The 14,930-nt window shown below is 40.1% G+C and overlaps 1 protein-coding gene across 2 annotated transcripts in view; it reads right to left on the minus strand.

Annotated features, from left to right (window-relative positions):
* RNF144A (ring finger protein 144A) overlaps nucleotides 1-14,930 on the minus strand; it is a 67,931-nt gene that overhangs the window by 24,305 nt on the left and 28,696 nt on the right. For both annotated transcript variants that reach the window (XM_062634562.1, XM_062634563.1), the window contains exon 2: nucleotides 4,403-4,548. In XM_062634562.1, the coding sequence (XP_062490546.1) occupies nucleotides 4,403-4,537 (135 nt within the window). In that variant the 5' untranslated portion in view covers nucleotides 4,538-4,548. The remainder of the gene's footprint in view (nucleotides 1-4,402; nucleotides 4,549-14,930) is intronic.

A 14,930-nucleotide genomic window follows, 5' to 3' on the forward strand; every position in this document is an offset into this window, starting at 1 on the left:
ATTTATACATATATGAATTATGTAATAGAGATGTACATGTACATCTAATCCTGAACCAGAACAGATTTAAGCAACTATCTGGTTGATTTCCATACAAGAACATGGACTGGAACAAAGCCTGTTGTAACTTTAGTACATATAAAACTGGTAACACATCAAGAAAACATCCTGTCCTTTAAGACACATGAGCATTTCATTATAGAATGCAAAGTGGTCAGAATTTCAGGAAGAAATTGATTTTGCTCTCTCCCTATCTCCTCCCGTCACCGCCCCCCCCAAAAAAAAAGCAAAGACATAATAACTGGAAAATTAAAATGACTGAAATAACTGAAAAATTTTGGTGCTTTAATTACTGCAAAACAGATTAAACAAAAAGGAAAAGTGATGCTCTGTTTGTTTCACGCTCCTGTTCTTCTGGAGGAGATAAAAGTTTCTTAACAAAAGCTTTCTGAAGAAAACACACAACTACTTCTGGTAAGGCAAGCAACTGATAAGTGATTATCTTGAAATGTAGGGTTACTAGCTATGTACTGCATGCTATTTAAGTAGGGAAAAGTGAATTAATAAAAGCAAGACCTTTAAGCATTTTGGTCCAAAACTTGTAGTGCATAGTTAAGATTCATCCTATTGCTAACAGGATTCCAGAAGAAAAGAGATACTAGCTTGCCCCTTGACAATACATGGAAAAAACAAACAAAAAGCCAGCAGCAGATAGCTTGCTTCCTTTTCTACTCCCTAGACTTTTGTTCTTCTGGTACCTCAAGTAATCCAACAACGGATACATTCCTAATGGATGAGATATACAAAACTTGAGAACTCACAGCATTGTGTACACATTAACGATCATAACGATAAAAACCATAATGGAGTATTGTACTAATAGCCACAACTGGCAAAGTAATATGATGGGAAATTGTAGCATCTATGCCTTATCAGCAGAGAAGTGATGGTCTGCTCTATTCAATCCATGTGCAGCTCTGCCAGAGAGCAAGAGGAAACTGTGTCCCCATTCTATCTTTCTGAATAGCAATGTTGTGTTACTGGATAAGTGTCAGGAAGAGACAATCCTTCACGAGATCTCTACCACAGCACTAATATGGTTATAAACAGTGAAGACTTGCAGACAAAAATATTGTAGGATTGAGAAAGCTGCACGTTGATCTAAATTCTGCCTACATACCAACAGCACTGCACTTGAAACATCTCTCTGTAATACATATTCTTTCTCAGTTTGCTGTGATTTAGGCAGAAGGGCTAGAATTAGGAGCGAGAGCTGCAGCAAAAATGGATCCACTTGTAATGGCTGTATCCCTTTTTCTTATTTGCTCATGTCACTGCAGAAGCCATTAGCTACCTCAGATCACTTACATAAAAGCATGAAGCTGGGACAAAATTGTATATTGGTCAATCAAGAATAAAATATTTCTCCAATTATATTTCCACTTATCCTAGTATAAGGTACTGGACCTACTGTACACAGACTCCATTCAAATCTTGAGTGAAGAGTATGGATTTTTTTCGTGTCACTTTTTAGTAACTTTTCATTTGGCTGTTTACAAAACACAGTGTTGTGGTTTAAAACCAGGCAGAGGGCTCGTTCACTCACTCCCCCCCTTCTTTTCCTCCCCCTACTCCCGGAGGGATGGAGAGGAGAATCAAAAGAATGCAACTCCCACGGGTTGAGATAAGAACAGTTTTAGTAACTAAGGTATAACACAGATCACTACTGCTACCACCAATAATAATAATGATAAAGGAAATAACAAGGGAAGAGAATACAACACCTCACCACCAGCAGACTGATAACTCGCCCCCCCCAGCCCAACCAAGCACCGACCGATACCTCCTCCAACCCTGCAGTCCCCCAGCCCTTCTGGGTAACTCCCAGTTACCTCCTGGGCATGACGTGCTGTGGTATGGAATACCTCTTTGGCTAGCTCGGGTCAGGTGTCCTGTCTCCGCTTCCTCCCAGCTTCCCCTCCTCCCTGGCAGAGCATGAGGCTCACAAAGTCCTTGGCCAAACCAAAACATCATTGTTATCAGCTCTGTTCCCAGGCCAAAAGTCAAAACACTGTACTGCACCAGCTACCAAGAAGGAGAAAAATGACTGCTACTGCTGAACCCAGGACACACAGTTCATATTGAGGATTGCAATGGTGATACCCAGAAACAGCAAGTTTCTGAAAATCATTACTGAAGGAACATCAATGCATAGTTGCCACACTCAACCACTGCCTGATTCTTTACGGAAGTATTTTCTTTACACAATTTAATAACAAGAAGGCTGTCCACAAGGTAGAAATGGAGGCCATGGGTTTCAGTCATACTGAATTCCTGGGCTGTAAAAGGTTTATAGCTATTGTCGCTTGCAGTTATTGGGACTGATTCTTATTTCTTTTTCCCCCACCATCAATGAAAGCAAGAATAATACTATTTCTTTTTCATTCACAGGAAAAATTTAGGGTAAATAATTTTTTCAGGACACTCAGATGTCACTGTAGTGAAAAGCTCATACAAATGGTAGACAAGAGTCAGACAAGGGGGCCTATGAGGATGCTGGGGAGGGACTTTTCATTAGGGACTGTAGTGACAGAACAAGGGGTAACGGGTTAAAACTTAAACAGTTGAAGTTTAGACTGGATATAAGGAAGAAGCTCTCTACTGTGAGGTTGGTGAGGCACTGGAATGGGTTGCCCAGGGAAGCTGTGAATGCTCCATCCCTGGCAGTGTTCAAGGCCAGGTTGGACAGAGCCTTGGGTGACCTGGTTTATTGTGAGGTGTCCCTGCCCATGGCAAGGGGGGCTGGAACTTGACGATCTTAAGGTCCTTTCCAACCCTAACTATTCTATGATCCTATGATTCTAAGGTACGCCAATTTACTTAAACAGGTCAAAGCTGAATGAACCATTCATGACAATTAAATACAAGTGGTAAAAATGGACTGATGATTCCACCTGAATAGAATTCAACACAAACAATATCATCAAAGTAAATTTACTTATGCCACATCCGAAGAACATGTTATTGGCAAATAATATCTATAACAGGCCATATCTTTCAAAACAATGGTAGGAGTCAGTAACCCTATTCTAAGAAGAAAAAAAAATGGAAGATCAGTGATAGCAGCAAACATAAGGGTGAACAAATAGAGAAGACGTATCTGGTAACCCAGCTTTTCTGCTGCCACTTAAATGTTCCTGAAAAATGAAATTAAAATTTTCCCTGCATCCAGGCAACAGGGAGAGACACAAGAAAAGCTCAGCTGTAAATAATCAAACAGTAGACAACAGTTTTCATGAAGCCTATTATTCTGTTTTCCATGAAGCCTATTATTTTATAGGCTTTTGCATGCTTGAGCAAACACTCCTTTCAAAGTGCATAGTGAAGCGATATGTATATTTTAATTGGATGGGCACAGTGTTTGCAACAGACTGTTTACCTGCCTGCGTGCTCACTTTCTCTTTTCCCAAAGAACATCAATTTTAAAGTTGGTTGTGACAACTTGGAGTTTTTAGAATATTACATGTATTAGAAACTGAGCTGTTTTCATTGTTTTTTTGCTGTTTTGTAACGCCCCCCATGTCTTCTCAATAATCATAAAAAAATAATCTATTATTATTTAAAACATTTCACAAAGCTGGTGAAAGGGCTGGAAGTCATGCCCTGTGAGGAGTGGCTATAGACCTTGGGTTTGTCAGGTTTGGAGCAAAGCAGACTGAGGGGTGACCCCTTTGGTCTACACAGCTTCCTGAAGAGGGGATGTGGAGAGGGAGATGCTGATCTGTCTCCCTGGTATTCAGAAACAGAATACATGGGAATGGTTCAAAGCTGCTGCAAGGGAGGTTTACACTGGACATTAGGAAGCATTTTCTTTACAGACAGGGTGGTCAAGCACTGGAACAGGCTTCCTAGAGAGGAAGTCTATGCCCCACGCCTGTCACTCTTTTAGAGGCATTCGGACAATGCCCTTAACAACATGCTTTAACTTCTGGTCAGCCCTGAGGTGGCCAGGCATTTGGACCAGATGAATGTTTTGGGTCCCCTCCCACTGAAAGAATTCTATTCTAGTCTAGTTTAAAGGGAGAAAACCCCAAAACAAACTAAATCCAAGCTACTGATAAATAAAAACAGAAAGTGTGAATAACCTTGCTAAGGAGGTAACTGTAGACAGCAGTTTACTGAAGCACTGAATAACAATTTTTTCTTTTTTAAACAGGAAAACTGAAAAAGTTTACTTGCTAGCATTTGTGCCAAGTATGCAGCAACAGTATTTATTTCCACTGCAGCATCAGTACTTCAGGGTGAAACCCACTCGACAGAAATGCACATGATTTCTGCAGTTAAAATCGTGCATTTTTTTTATGCCAAATAAAGAAACAAACAAACAAACAAACAAACTCACCAGGGTACAGAAGATGCATTGGCACTGTGCTATTGTTGTCATCTGCTCCACAGGATATTCACCAAGGCAGAGTTTGCAGGACACTAACGGGTCAAGTACCAAGTCCCAGGTAGGCCTGTATCTTGCTGCAGTCATTGCAGAAGAGTCTGAAAAGCAGCACAGAAGTAAAGATACTCAATCATTTCCTTATATTGATACAGTCCATTTCTGCCACTGGAAATCTCATTATCAGCTGCTGCCTTTTGGGGGAAAAAAAATATGAACAGCAGCGGGCAAGTGTCAGCACTTGCAGTAGGCTATATATTCCCTCTCTGGTAGAACATGCACATCGAAAGCAAAAATGGGAAAAAAGCCCACATAATACACTGACAAGACATGATAGCAAGCAGGGTATAACCTCGGGTCACAGACTTTTGTCCGAGATAATACATGCAAAAAACTCATTCCCAATTTGTCATTTTTACTAGTACTTACATTATAACCAATAGCATTGATGACCCATCACTTAAAATGCATTCTTTAGCTCCCACAACTCTCACAACCCAGGCAACACTCACAAGGTGTTTCACAAACCAAGCATCTATTATGCCCCTTTTCCAGCCTGACGATATTGCAACTCACAGAGCCAGATATTTTTGTTTCCAACAGCATGACAGATTGATCAGTTTGCTAAGTTAATTTTAGAAACAATGAACATTCTGAGTACACTCAGAGTCTTACCCTGCATTTTTCCTCCAGCCTTGCAATATGCCAAAAGCACAACTTTGTTGTAGTAACAATCAACTGGGGCAAATATGAACACAAAGTGAGCTATAAAAAAGAAGCTTTAATGCCTATATATCACCCTCAAGACAGCAACAGGATAGGACTATGCAAAGCATCTTTATCCTAGGCTTTAGGGCCCAGATAGAGAGTTGTCAACTGACTAACCAGAAAGAAAATAATCTCACACATAACAAATGTATTCCCACAAAAAGGAAAGCTAATTTACAAGTTACACACTGGGGAGGGCTGGGAGGTGGGGAGGGAGGTAAACAAAACAAGAAACCAAATGCTTCCACAAATAGTTTAAGTAGCTTATATTATCTTAACACCATATTTACTAGTATTGTTTTGTCATTGTGACACTGACTTTCCAAGTGTGGAAAAATTCGCATCCTGAGGTTACTGGGTGGTCCACAAAAATCTCACCTCCCTCATTCTCAAAATCAGCTGGCTCCTTACCTTACCCACACCAGCAGTTCCACCACTGCCATCATGATCCCAGGTTTTTCAGTGAGTAGGTTGGTTTTTTTTTTCCTTCTTTTTCTTTATTTCCCCTTTCATTAGCACCTGCAGGAATTGCTTATATCTAAGTCATATTACCCCACCTTGTAATGAGATGAACTCCAGAACTCCAATGAATTGACGTTTATTAGACTACGTCTAGGCATACGTTTAAGAAAAATGTGCTCCCCCCCCCCCCCAAGAAATCACATGCACAGTTCAAGGCATGTTTGTGAAGTCTAAGACTTTGATAATCTATTAATCATGGACATGATTCCAGCAACATCTCCAAATTTTCCAAAACAAAGTGAAGATTTTACATTAACCATCCGTTCAGTCTAATTCATCAGAAGATGCCCTTTATAAGACACCTAAAGGACATCAAAAGAGCAGAGCCTAGTCATACTTATTTCTAGTGCAGCCATCAGGGAGGAGAGGGGGAGGTTAGAAAGATTAAACATCCCATTTTCAGGGATGCACTGGATCACTTCCCCTGAAAGCCCACCCACAAACTCCAAACTGTTTCAAAGGGGAAAGATGAAATCATCAAATCGCCCTGCAGAACAGTACACGAATAATGGCTTCACATCACAAAACAGGACATATGCTGGGCAGTCTTTTCTGAGACATGAGAGTCTGACATGAATGAAACCCCAAGATTTTTAAGGCTATGAGACTGCTGCTTTATTGTCTATTGCCACTATTTTTTCATTTAACAAAAATATCAGCAAAACCAGTTTTCTAGGTTTATCTGACTAATTAGAGGTAGACTCATGAAGTATTTAAGAAGCAGCAAACACACCTGAACTGTTTAGTTTGAGGGTCCTTTGCTTGCTCTGCCCAGTTTATTGTACATCTGTTGCTTATGGCAGCAAACATGAAACTAGAAGATAAACAATGAAGAGGGATAATTTAAGGATGCACTAGCATACATCAGGCAGACCAAAATCCTAGTGGGTTTTATGGTGAAGATGTGAATAAAGGGAAAAATAACCCCTATGATCCAAGGCTTACACTTGTTCCCTAGGACTTTCAACAGAGGCTTACTGGTACCACATGGCAATTCCTCTTTTGCAGTACAACTGTAACGCAAGAACATCTCATTTAGAAATATTTCCCCTCTTTTTCTTCTGCAAAACAAAAGTGAATCAAAGTGAAATTTCTTTCAAGATGGCATCCAGTAGGCAGGCAGAAATTGGCTTCCCCATACAGTTGGCATGTAATCCATGAGGAACTCAGCCATGGTTTTATCAAAGTAAAACCTAAATGTAGCCTCAAATGGCAGCAGAGCCATGCCTGCTCAGCCCTCCCTACCAAACTCCTTAGAGATCTTACATTCACAATGGGGCAGGAGTGTGAAGTATCTATTGTAACTAGAGGCATTAAAGCAAAGATCAAGAAATTTGCCACCTAGACTTGGAAAATACATAAAGTTACCACATCCCAGTGAAGAATCTCTACTGGATGTCCCTATGAAGGAACAGAGAATAAAGCTTTCCAAAGCACAAACTAGATCTTGCTTCACGACCACCTGGTACACTACTGAAACTAAATATAAGCTGTTGTGCTTACAGCATGATGCTTAAGAAAGCTTTTTTTTAAAACTAAACCAAAACTAAACAACAAACAAAAGAGCAGAGGGGAAAAAACCCACCTCTGTCAAAACCAGATTAAGACTCCTACTGTTCCATAGCTGTGGTCTCTTACGGCTTCAGATTGTAATCTCACACTTTCCAGATATGTGCAATAATTTAGTGACAATGAAAAGTAACAGCAAGAAGAGGCAATTGAAAGGAGCTCTAGAAGAACAAAGTATTGAAAAATATGTATTGGTGTGCCCTCGTGCTGAAGACCACCAGTTATTGCACAAGTCAGTAGGAAATATTGCCTTGTGGTTTGGCTATCTGCCAGGAGGACCCAAGAAATGCAGCTAGTAAGGACATAGAACTACAGTCCAATCCACCTACTGAACAGGTCTTAACCCAATAAATATTTAGTTCATTAAAGATTTAATGTTACCACACTCAAGACAAACATCAATACTTCACAGGCCCTTATAACAGATGCATCAAATCAGAAAACCAGAAAAGAAGCTGGTTGACAGTTCAGACTCCAAACTCTACTGCAGTCAAGGTTAGTCTCAATTACATATTTTTTAAGACTGTGGTTTATATCTGGTAATACTGAATTTGTAAAAAATATAGCACATTATTTTCTAGGGCAGCATCCCAAAATGAGCTGGGAGTATGAAGCATAGAAAATTGTTTTAGTAATAGTTTTTTTTTCAGAGCAGGCTTTTCATAAATTATCAACAACTGACTAATGACTACTTAATTCTGCAACCATGTGCATGTCCACACAAAAAAAGAACCACTGCATAAATACAGAGAAGTGACTGAAGTTTTGCTGCTGTACCAACACTTTAATATATTTTAAACATTACTGTTGTGTGTTCAGGAAGATGGGTATGGAAAGGAAAGGGAACTTCCTTTATTTCTGCACAATAATTCATTAAGTGAATACAAACTGGATTTCTGAACAGTAATCCCTTACGAGTTGGTCCACCTACACAGATTGCATTTTCAAGTGAAAACAAATGGCAGACTTGATCTCTGCTAAGTCAAAAATAGAACAATTCTTGCTTTCCAGGCTTCAAGAAGTTGCAGAAAACAGTGAAACAAATACTGGGGAAACTAAAAACTCTGAAAACAGGAAATAATGCAACTTTCTTCTATGTGAGTCATTTAAGAAATCATAGAACAGCACTATTTTTCTTATTGCACTGTAGTCAAATATTTCATGGCACTGCACAGTCAAGCTACAGTTACACTATCAGCACTTCACAGATACATGACGAGCTATGTCAGAATAAAGTGACTAGAAAGTATGGTTGAATAAAAGTCATACACAGCATGCTAGCTCTTTTTCATCCAGCAAGACTTAAAATAGAGCTTTCAACAGAATCTAAATTTCACCTTTAGATCAGGGATGAGTTTAATTTCTAAATTAAGGGCTTCAGTCCCTCTCGCAGCAGACAGCAAGTGAATCAGGTACACTTAAGTCATCTGCCTTACAGAGTTATCTTAATCTGAATTTACTTATATGATGGAAAACAGATCTTTTAGAAGTCAGAGATTTAAATAGGATTTAAAATTGATTCTCATCCCTGTTGTGCCTCTTCATCAAAATACCTTCAGTTAAAACAATCCAGGCTACTAGATGATATCAAACACATCTGCTATACCACAGTTTTAGTTTTGTATAATATATTTATACATATAAATAAGTGCATGTGTGTATATAACGTAATCCAGGCTACACTTCTCCCTACATGAAGGTAAACACATCTGTCACAATATAATTTTATGTATTTAACATATAAAGTATGTTTGTATTTATACATTTTTATAAATATATCAAAATGTAAATCTGTAAAAGTTTTTCCAGATTTTTTACTTATGTAGAAAAAAATGCACATTTCTGAGGTGGAGTCGCCTGCAGAAAGGCCACTATACTACGTGCTGGAACTGGCAGTGCCTGCCACATATATTAAGTGAATATTTTTACTCTGGCCTCAACAATATGAGCCTTGCTACGTAGCCACAGCTGTAGCTCACTGCATGCTATTCAACAGCTATCTCCAAGACCCCCAAGTCAGCAGGGACTAGTTTACATGATCAGGGCTGATGGCTGAGGGTGTTCAACAGTCCTGCAGTTTTGGATTATTTGCTAATCCTCTGTCAGAGTTTGAATCTGGATGCCATTTTTCTGTTCCTGTGTTCTTCCAAGGATCCTTAGAAAGTTTATATGGGTAGGGAAACATCAAAGAAGCCTGCATGAGATAATTGACCAGTCAGCAACTACATTTTGTTGCTATTATCAGTTTTTATTACACTGCATTACAGCTGTACCACAGACTGATAAGGTCATTTAAAGTACCTCTACAAAAGAAATTAATGAATGAATTCACCCACTAGGTAGATTTTACAGTTAAAGAAGTTGGCAGGCTTAGTATCTCTTACTTATCAATCCCAGCTAAGTACTAGCATCTGTCACTGAAGTAAGTGTTTCCAAGTCTTCATCCTCACAGAACTGCTTGGGAGGTTAAGCAGACTAACCCTCTCTGCTAGATATAAGGCAAACTAACACACATAAGACTGGATTTGCATAAATGTTTAGGTATTTAGGTGTTTAGAGATGACTAACTTACAGATAAAGGCCTGCCTGCCTTTGGCTCTCAAATCCTGCCAAATGCCTAACCAACTCTTAAGGATCATTCAGTAAATCTGATGCATAACCAACTGCATGAGCCCAGCAGATGTCATCCTTTAAATTCCAGACAACCCCAACCAGTAAAGCCATGTTCTGTCTTCCAGCAGTATAATAGGCTGCTGTTCTCAGCATAACTCTTTTCAACACATAGGAAACTTCAGCTTACACACAAATCTGCAGAAAGTCATGTTAACACACAGCCCGTCATGAACTCTTCGGACCTGGCCTTTAAGTCCTTACAGTGGCTAACCATCAACCCCAAACTCACTATCTCTGTTCTTATTTTAAGACTATTCTGGGGCCCAAGCCCAGAAGAGATAAAAGACAGTGTAAAAGCGTAGGGCACTGTCAGCAACTTCCATCTCCTGGCCAATACAGCATGAAGGAAACAGGCTCTTTCTTGAGTTGAAACAGTTATTCCAGGGACTTCAGTTCACCCCATGAATAGCCACTATGTTTCTTTGCTTTATCTTCCTGACTAATAAAAAGCCACCGTATTTTAAAAATATACATATCTAATATATATATGCACATGTATGTATAATATACCAAGGCCAAAAAAAAACCCTGAAAATTTACACAGCTTAGTTTGATTACAGGACAGACCACAAAAGATTTTAATTAGAAAGGTAATGGACAGCTTCTAGATCTATAGATGTATATGACAATACTGCTTATCCAATACACAGGAGGAATAGATACTACTGAGACAAAGAAGACAATTTTTAAAGCTCCAACAAATAATACTAAAAATAGACATGCCACAGGCTCATCTTCTTTCCACGCAGCAGTACCTCAGACGGCGAGATCCTTTCATGTATTCCCAAAAATACTGGCCAGAAAATGAGAGCCAAAGACTTTTCTGACCTTGCATCTTCCCTGGGTTTGTCACCAGCTCTGGTGCCACTGTGGCTTCCTGAAGCACTGCCAAACAGCAGCAACCTGAAATAAACTGGGTGTGACTGTTATTCAGACCCCACAGGCATGGGTGAAAACATTTCAAAGGAAAATAAAATCACTTACTTTACTCCATATGACAGAAACTGCAGTCAGGCAGAAGTGAAAGAACTGGAAGATTCAGAGGTATGGAGATAGAAAAAGAAAAAAAACAAACAAAAAAAGAAAAACAACACAAAACCACTGTAATTTAACAAAAAAAAAAGGGATCAGAAGACAGAAAGTAGAGAACATAGGAAAGATAGGGGAGAAGTGAGGAAAAAATAGGGGAAAATATCTTCATGGCCCTCCTCAGAAGTATATTTTTGCGCAGAATACAATAACTCAAGTGGAATTCCAATGCATTATGCCCCAAACATTTAATATCCTCAAAAGATCACATGAACAAAAGGACAGAGATGTGGTAATATTAATGAACATTGCTTGTAATTCACATGTCTAAAAATGATTGCTATCCAAAAGATTATACGAGTCCTGGAACAGCACCGTACCTCAGGCAAGAGAGTTGGGAAGTGCTTGCGCCATCCAGCACTGCAGTCCCAGATCCTCTGCACACCTCTGGGCACACTCAACAGCCAGAGATAAGGCCTCAAGATAATCTGAAATAGCTAGACCAAGACGATAAGCATTTTAAAAGCATCCTCCTCCATGCTGAGTGGGAAAATTCCATCCGCATTATACTGGGGAAAAGCCTAGACATTGTATCACCTGGATCTGAAACCAGCATGAATGCAACACATTTTGGCATGGGGAGAATGACTGCCCACATCTAATTTACTTGCTTTAAGAGGCATGAACCTGTTAGAACCTCACTAAAACCTCTCATAAGGTTTAATGCAATGAACCACTGCCTTTGAATACTAGGGACAAGACCAAGATACCATCTATGAATTACTGTGGCAACTGCTAAGCCAGTGAAAAAGTGTGGAAGACCACAGATTACATCATTAACAACTGAAATGTTTAAACTAAGTATTTGAGAGACAGAAAAGTCAGCTGCAGAATCTAGGAAATAAGAAAGATTTTCTCCATATTAAGAATAATGCTCTGCGCTCTATTGTTCCTTTTCTCCCCAAGTTTCAACAAACCAGAACCAAGACTACATGATTGAAATAGCAGTGAAACTGAGATCAAGCAGATTAAAACAACCCCTTGGCATCCTGACGAAAGGAAGAAGAGTTCATGGAAAAAGAAAAACCACATGCCTTCCCTCTCCACCGACAGGTGAATACACCAAAAGCAGTGTAACCTTTCTGGACAGGAGCGGAGATATGAATAACCATTTCAGCATGTGCTGAATAGCAAGGAGACTTTCAGAGTGAAAGAGCAACATCCTGTTGACTATTAAGAAAAGACAAAATCAGCAATGGTCAAAGTCATTTTCTTGGGTGAATGTTTTCAGATTTTGCTTCTACTGCAGGAAAGAAGATGATTACTAAGTTTTCAAATTTACTGAGCATTCTGAACCTTGTAGTCACCACCTTTGTTAACAGAATTCATGCTCAAAACCATAGGTACACCAAAGGCTACACAGATAGCATTCATTGGCCAAAGTAGGCAGCTCAGAACACAGGAAAGTCCTACTCCAAATTAATGTGGCCAAGTGTCCTGGGTTCAGCAGTAGCAGTCATTTTTCTCCTTGGTAGCTGGTGCAGTGCAGTGTTTTGACTTTCGGCTTGGGAACAGAGCTGATAACAATGATGTTTTGGTTTGGCCAAGGACTTTGTGAGCCTCATGCTCTGCCAAAGAGGAGGGGAAGCTGGGAGGAAGCAGAGACAGGACACCTGACCCAAACTGACCAAAGAGGTATTCCATACCACAGCACATCGTGCCCGGGAGGTAACTGGGAGTTACCTGGAAGGGCTGGTGCACTGCAGGGTTGGAGGAGGTATCGGTCAGTGCTTGGTTGGGCTGGGGGGGGGGCGAGTTATCGGTTGGCTGGTGGTGAGGTAATGTATTCTCTTCCCTTGTTATTTCCTTTATCATTGTTATTATTGGTGGTAGCAGTAGTGATTTGTGTTATACCTTAGTTACTAAACTGTTCTTATCTCAACCCGTGGGAGTTGCATTCTTTTCAATTCTCCTCTCCATCCCTCCGGGAGTAGGGGGAGGGAAAGAAGGGGGGGAGTGAGTGAACGAGGCCTCTGCCTGGTTTTAAACCACGACACCAAGAAAATACTTTTGTGTTTTCCATCTACGAGCTCCCGTTATACTTGTGGGCTGGAAGTACCTACTTTAGGGTGTGTTGACTGTTCCAGCAGTTCTGCTGGCCAGACTAACCACAGTTCTCCTAGTAGCTATAGGTAACCCAGTAGCCACCAGCACTTAAACTACCTTAAACTTTGGGCTGATTTCCACCCATATGTCTTGTCCTTTTGCTGTTCTCAACTCTCCCACAGTGAAAGTAGCCCAGGGTAAAACTGACACATTCAACATTTGTAAAAGCCCTTAAAGTGAGGTAACATGAAGCCAACCTAAAAGAGACTGGTTTTAACCAAAGCCAGTTGTAACCTGACCACACAACCTGCAGCTGCAACAACCTCGGAAGACTATCTGGCAGTGAGAAGTCACTCATGATGGAATTATGTCCTAGCTTAAGAAGGCCACAGTAATAATAAGGGCACAGACGACGCCAGTGATTAGGGTAACGTCTTATTTTACTATTTTCCAGAAACTTGTAAGCCACCTATTCAAAACCAACTGCTTTGCTATGCCTTTCCTCCCACCCCCTACATTTTCTTATGTTTTATTTTCTTTTCCCCAACTCTTTCTCCCTCCACCCCTTTCCTTGCTTCCTCCTATTCTTTCCCTCCTCTCTGCTTACAAAGAACTGATGAACTAGTGCACTCTGAACTGTTTCCACAATAGCAATAAATCACTAAGGAGAAGTTTGAAACTTCAACACACCACAAAGTTCTTCCTTCTCCTGTCTCAGAAAAGTAAGAGCTGTGTTTACACAAAGTCCAAACAACACCAAGTTAGAGCTCTGTGGGTTTCTAACTGGGGGGGGAGGGGAGCTGGGGAGAAAAGCCTCAGAAGCTTAAAGCTAGAAATTAAATTTAATGCTATGCAAAATTGTGTGAATATAAGCAAGTGGCGTTGAGGCCTAGTTCTGACTAAGACACTTAGAGAGACCAGCTGAGCAATTCTTTTTTATCACTCAAAAGGAAATAAAAGTTGTCTTTTTCCTTGCAACTATGGCAAAATGCATGCTTGATGCTCTGCCCAGTGCTGTACTTCCACTGATCCTTACAAGTCTCAGATGAAGGAACAAAGTACATGGAATTGAAAAAAAAACTACCACAAACCCACTTACTGTCACCTGTATGCTGATGATGCAGCTCAGGTTTTAACCACAGCTCACATCCTAGTTATAAGGCAACACATACGCAGGTACCATCCCTTCATGCGCTACACTTGAACTGCAAATCGGGTATGCTGGTAGCTGAAAAACACATTCAGAATGGGGTTAAGTCTGGTTAACTTTACTTATCCACAGATCCCCTTGTTCCTGTAACTCAGTAACCACCACCAAATTCCAGACAAATACTTGTAAGAGACAGCATTTTTCACAACTCTCAGTGTGAACAGCGAGTTCCTGGTCTCACATCCCGGATCTGCCCCTCAGAAATTAGCATAGAATTCTCCCTTTTTCTGAAGGATTACCTTCCACTAACAATTTTAGGATGGAGAACCACCAACAGAGCATATATAGTCAATAGGAGTGACAAGAAAATACTGCTGAAGTACAAGAGAAAGACTCTTTGTAGAAAGAGTAAAACTTCATAGAAGTGTTTTGTACAGTAATTACAGCCGTCTGGAAAATTGCTTTTACTTTTTCCAAAACTAGGCTTAAAACCAGCAACTCTAGCTAGAAGCTGGACAGCTTCTCTGAAGAAGTAGCAGCTCCTATTATACTGTATCACACTGTACATCAGCTATGACCCAGAATCACCCTTCTAAACTTCAAAGGATAGAAAGATATATCGGGTTTAAATTAGATGTCACGGTATACAAACTCATTCTCCATGTT

The sequence above is a fragment of the Pezoporus occidentalis genome, unplaced genomic scaffold, assembly GCF_034315485.1.
Source record: "Pezoporus occidentalis ecotype Australia unplaced genomic scaffold, CSIRO_AGI_Poc_V1 ctg43, whole genome shotgun sequence".
NCBI classification, from domain to species: Eukaryota; Metazoa; Chordata; class Aves; order Psittaciformes; family Psittacidae; genus Pezoporus; species Pezoporus occidentalis.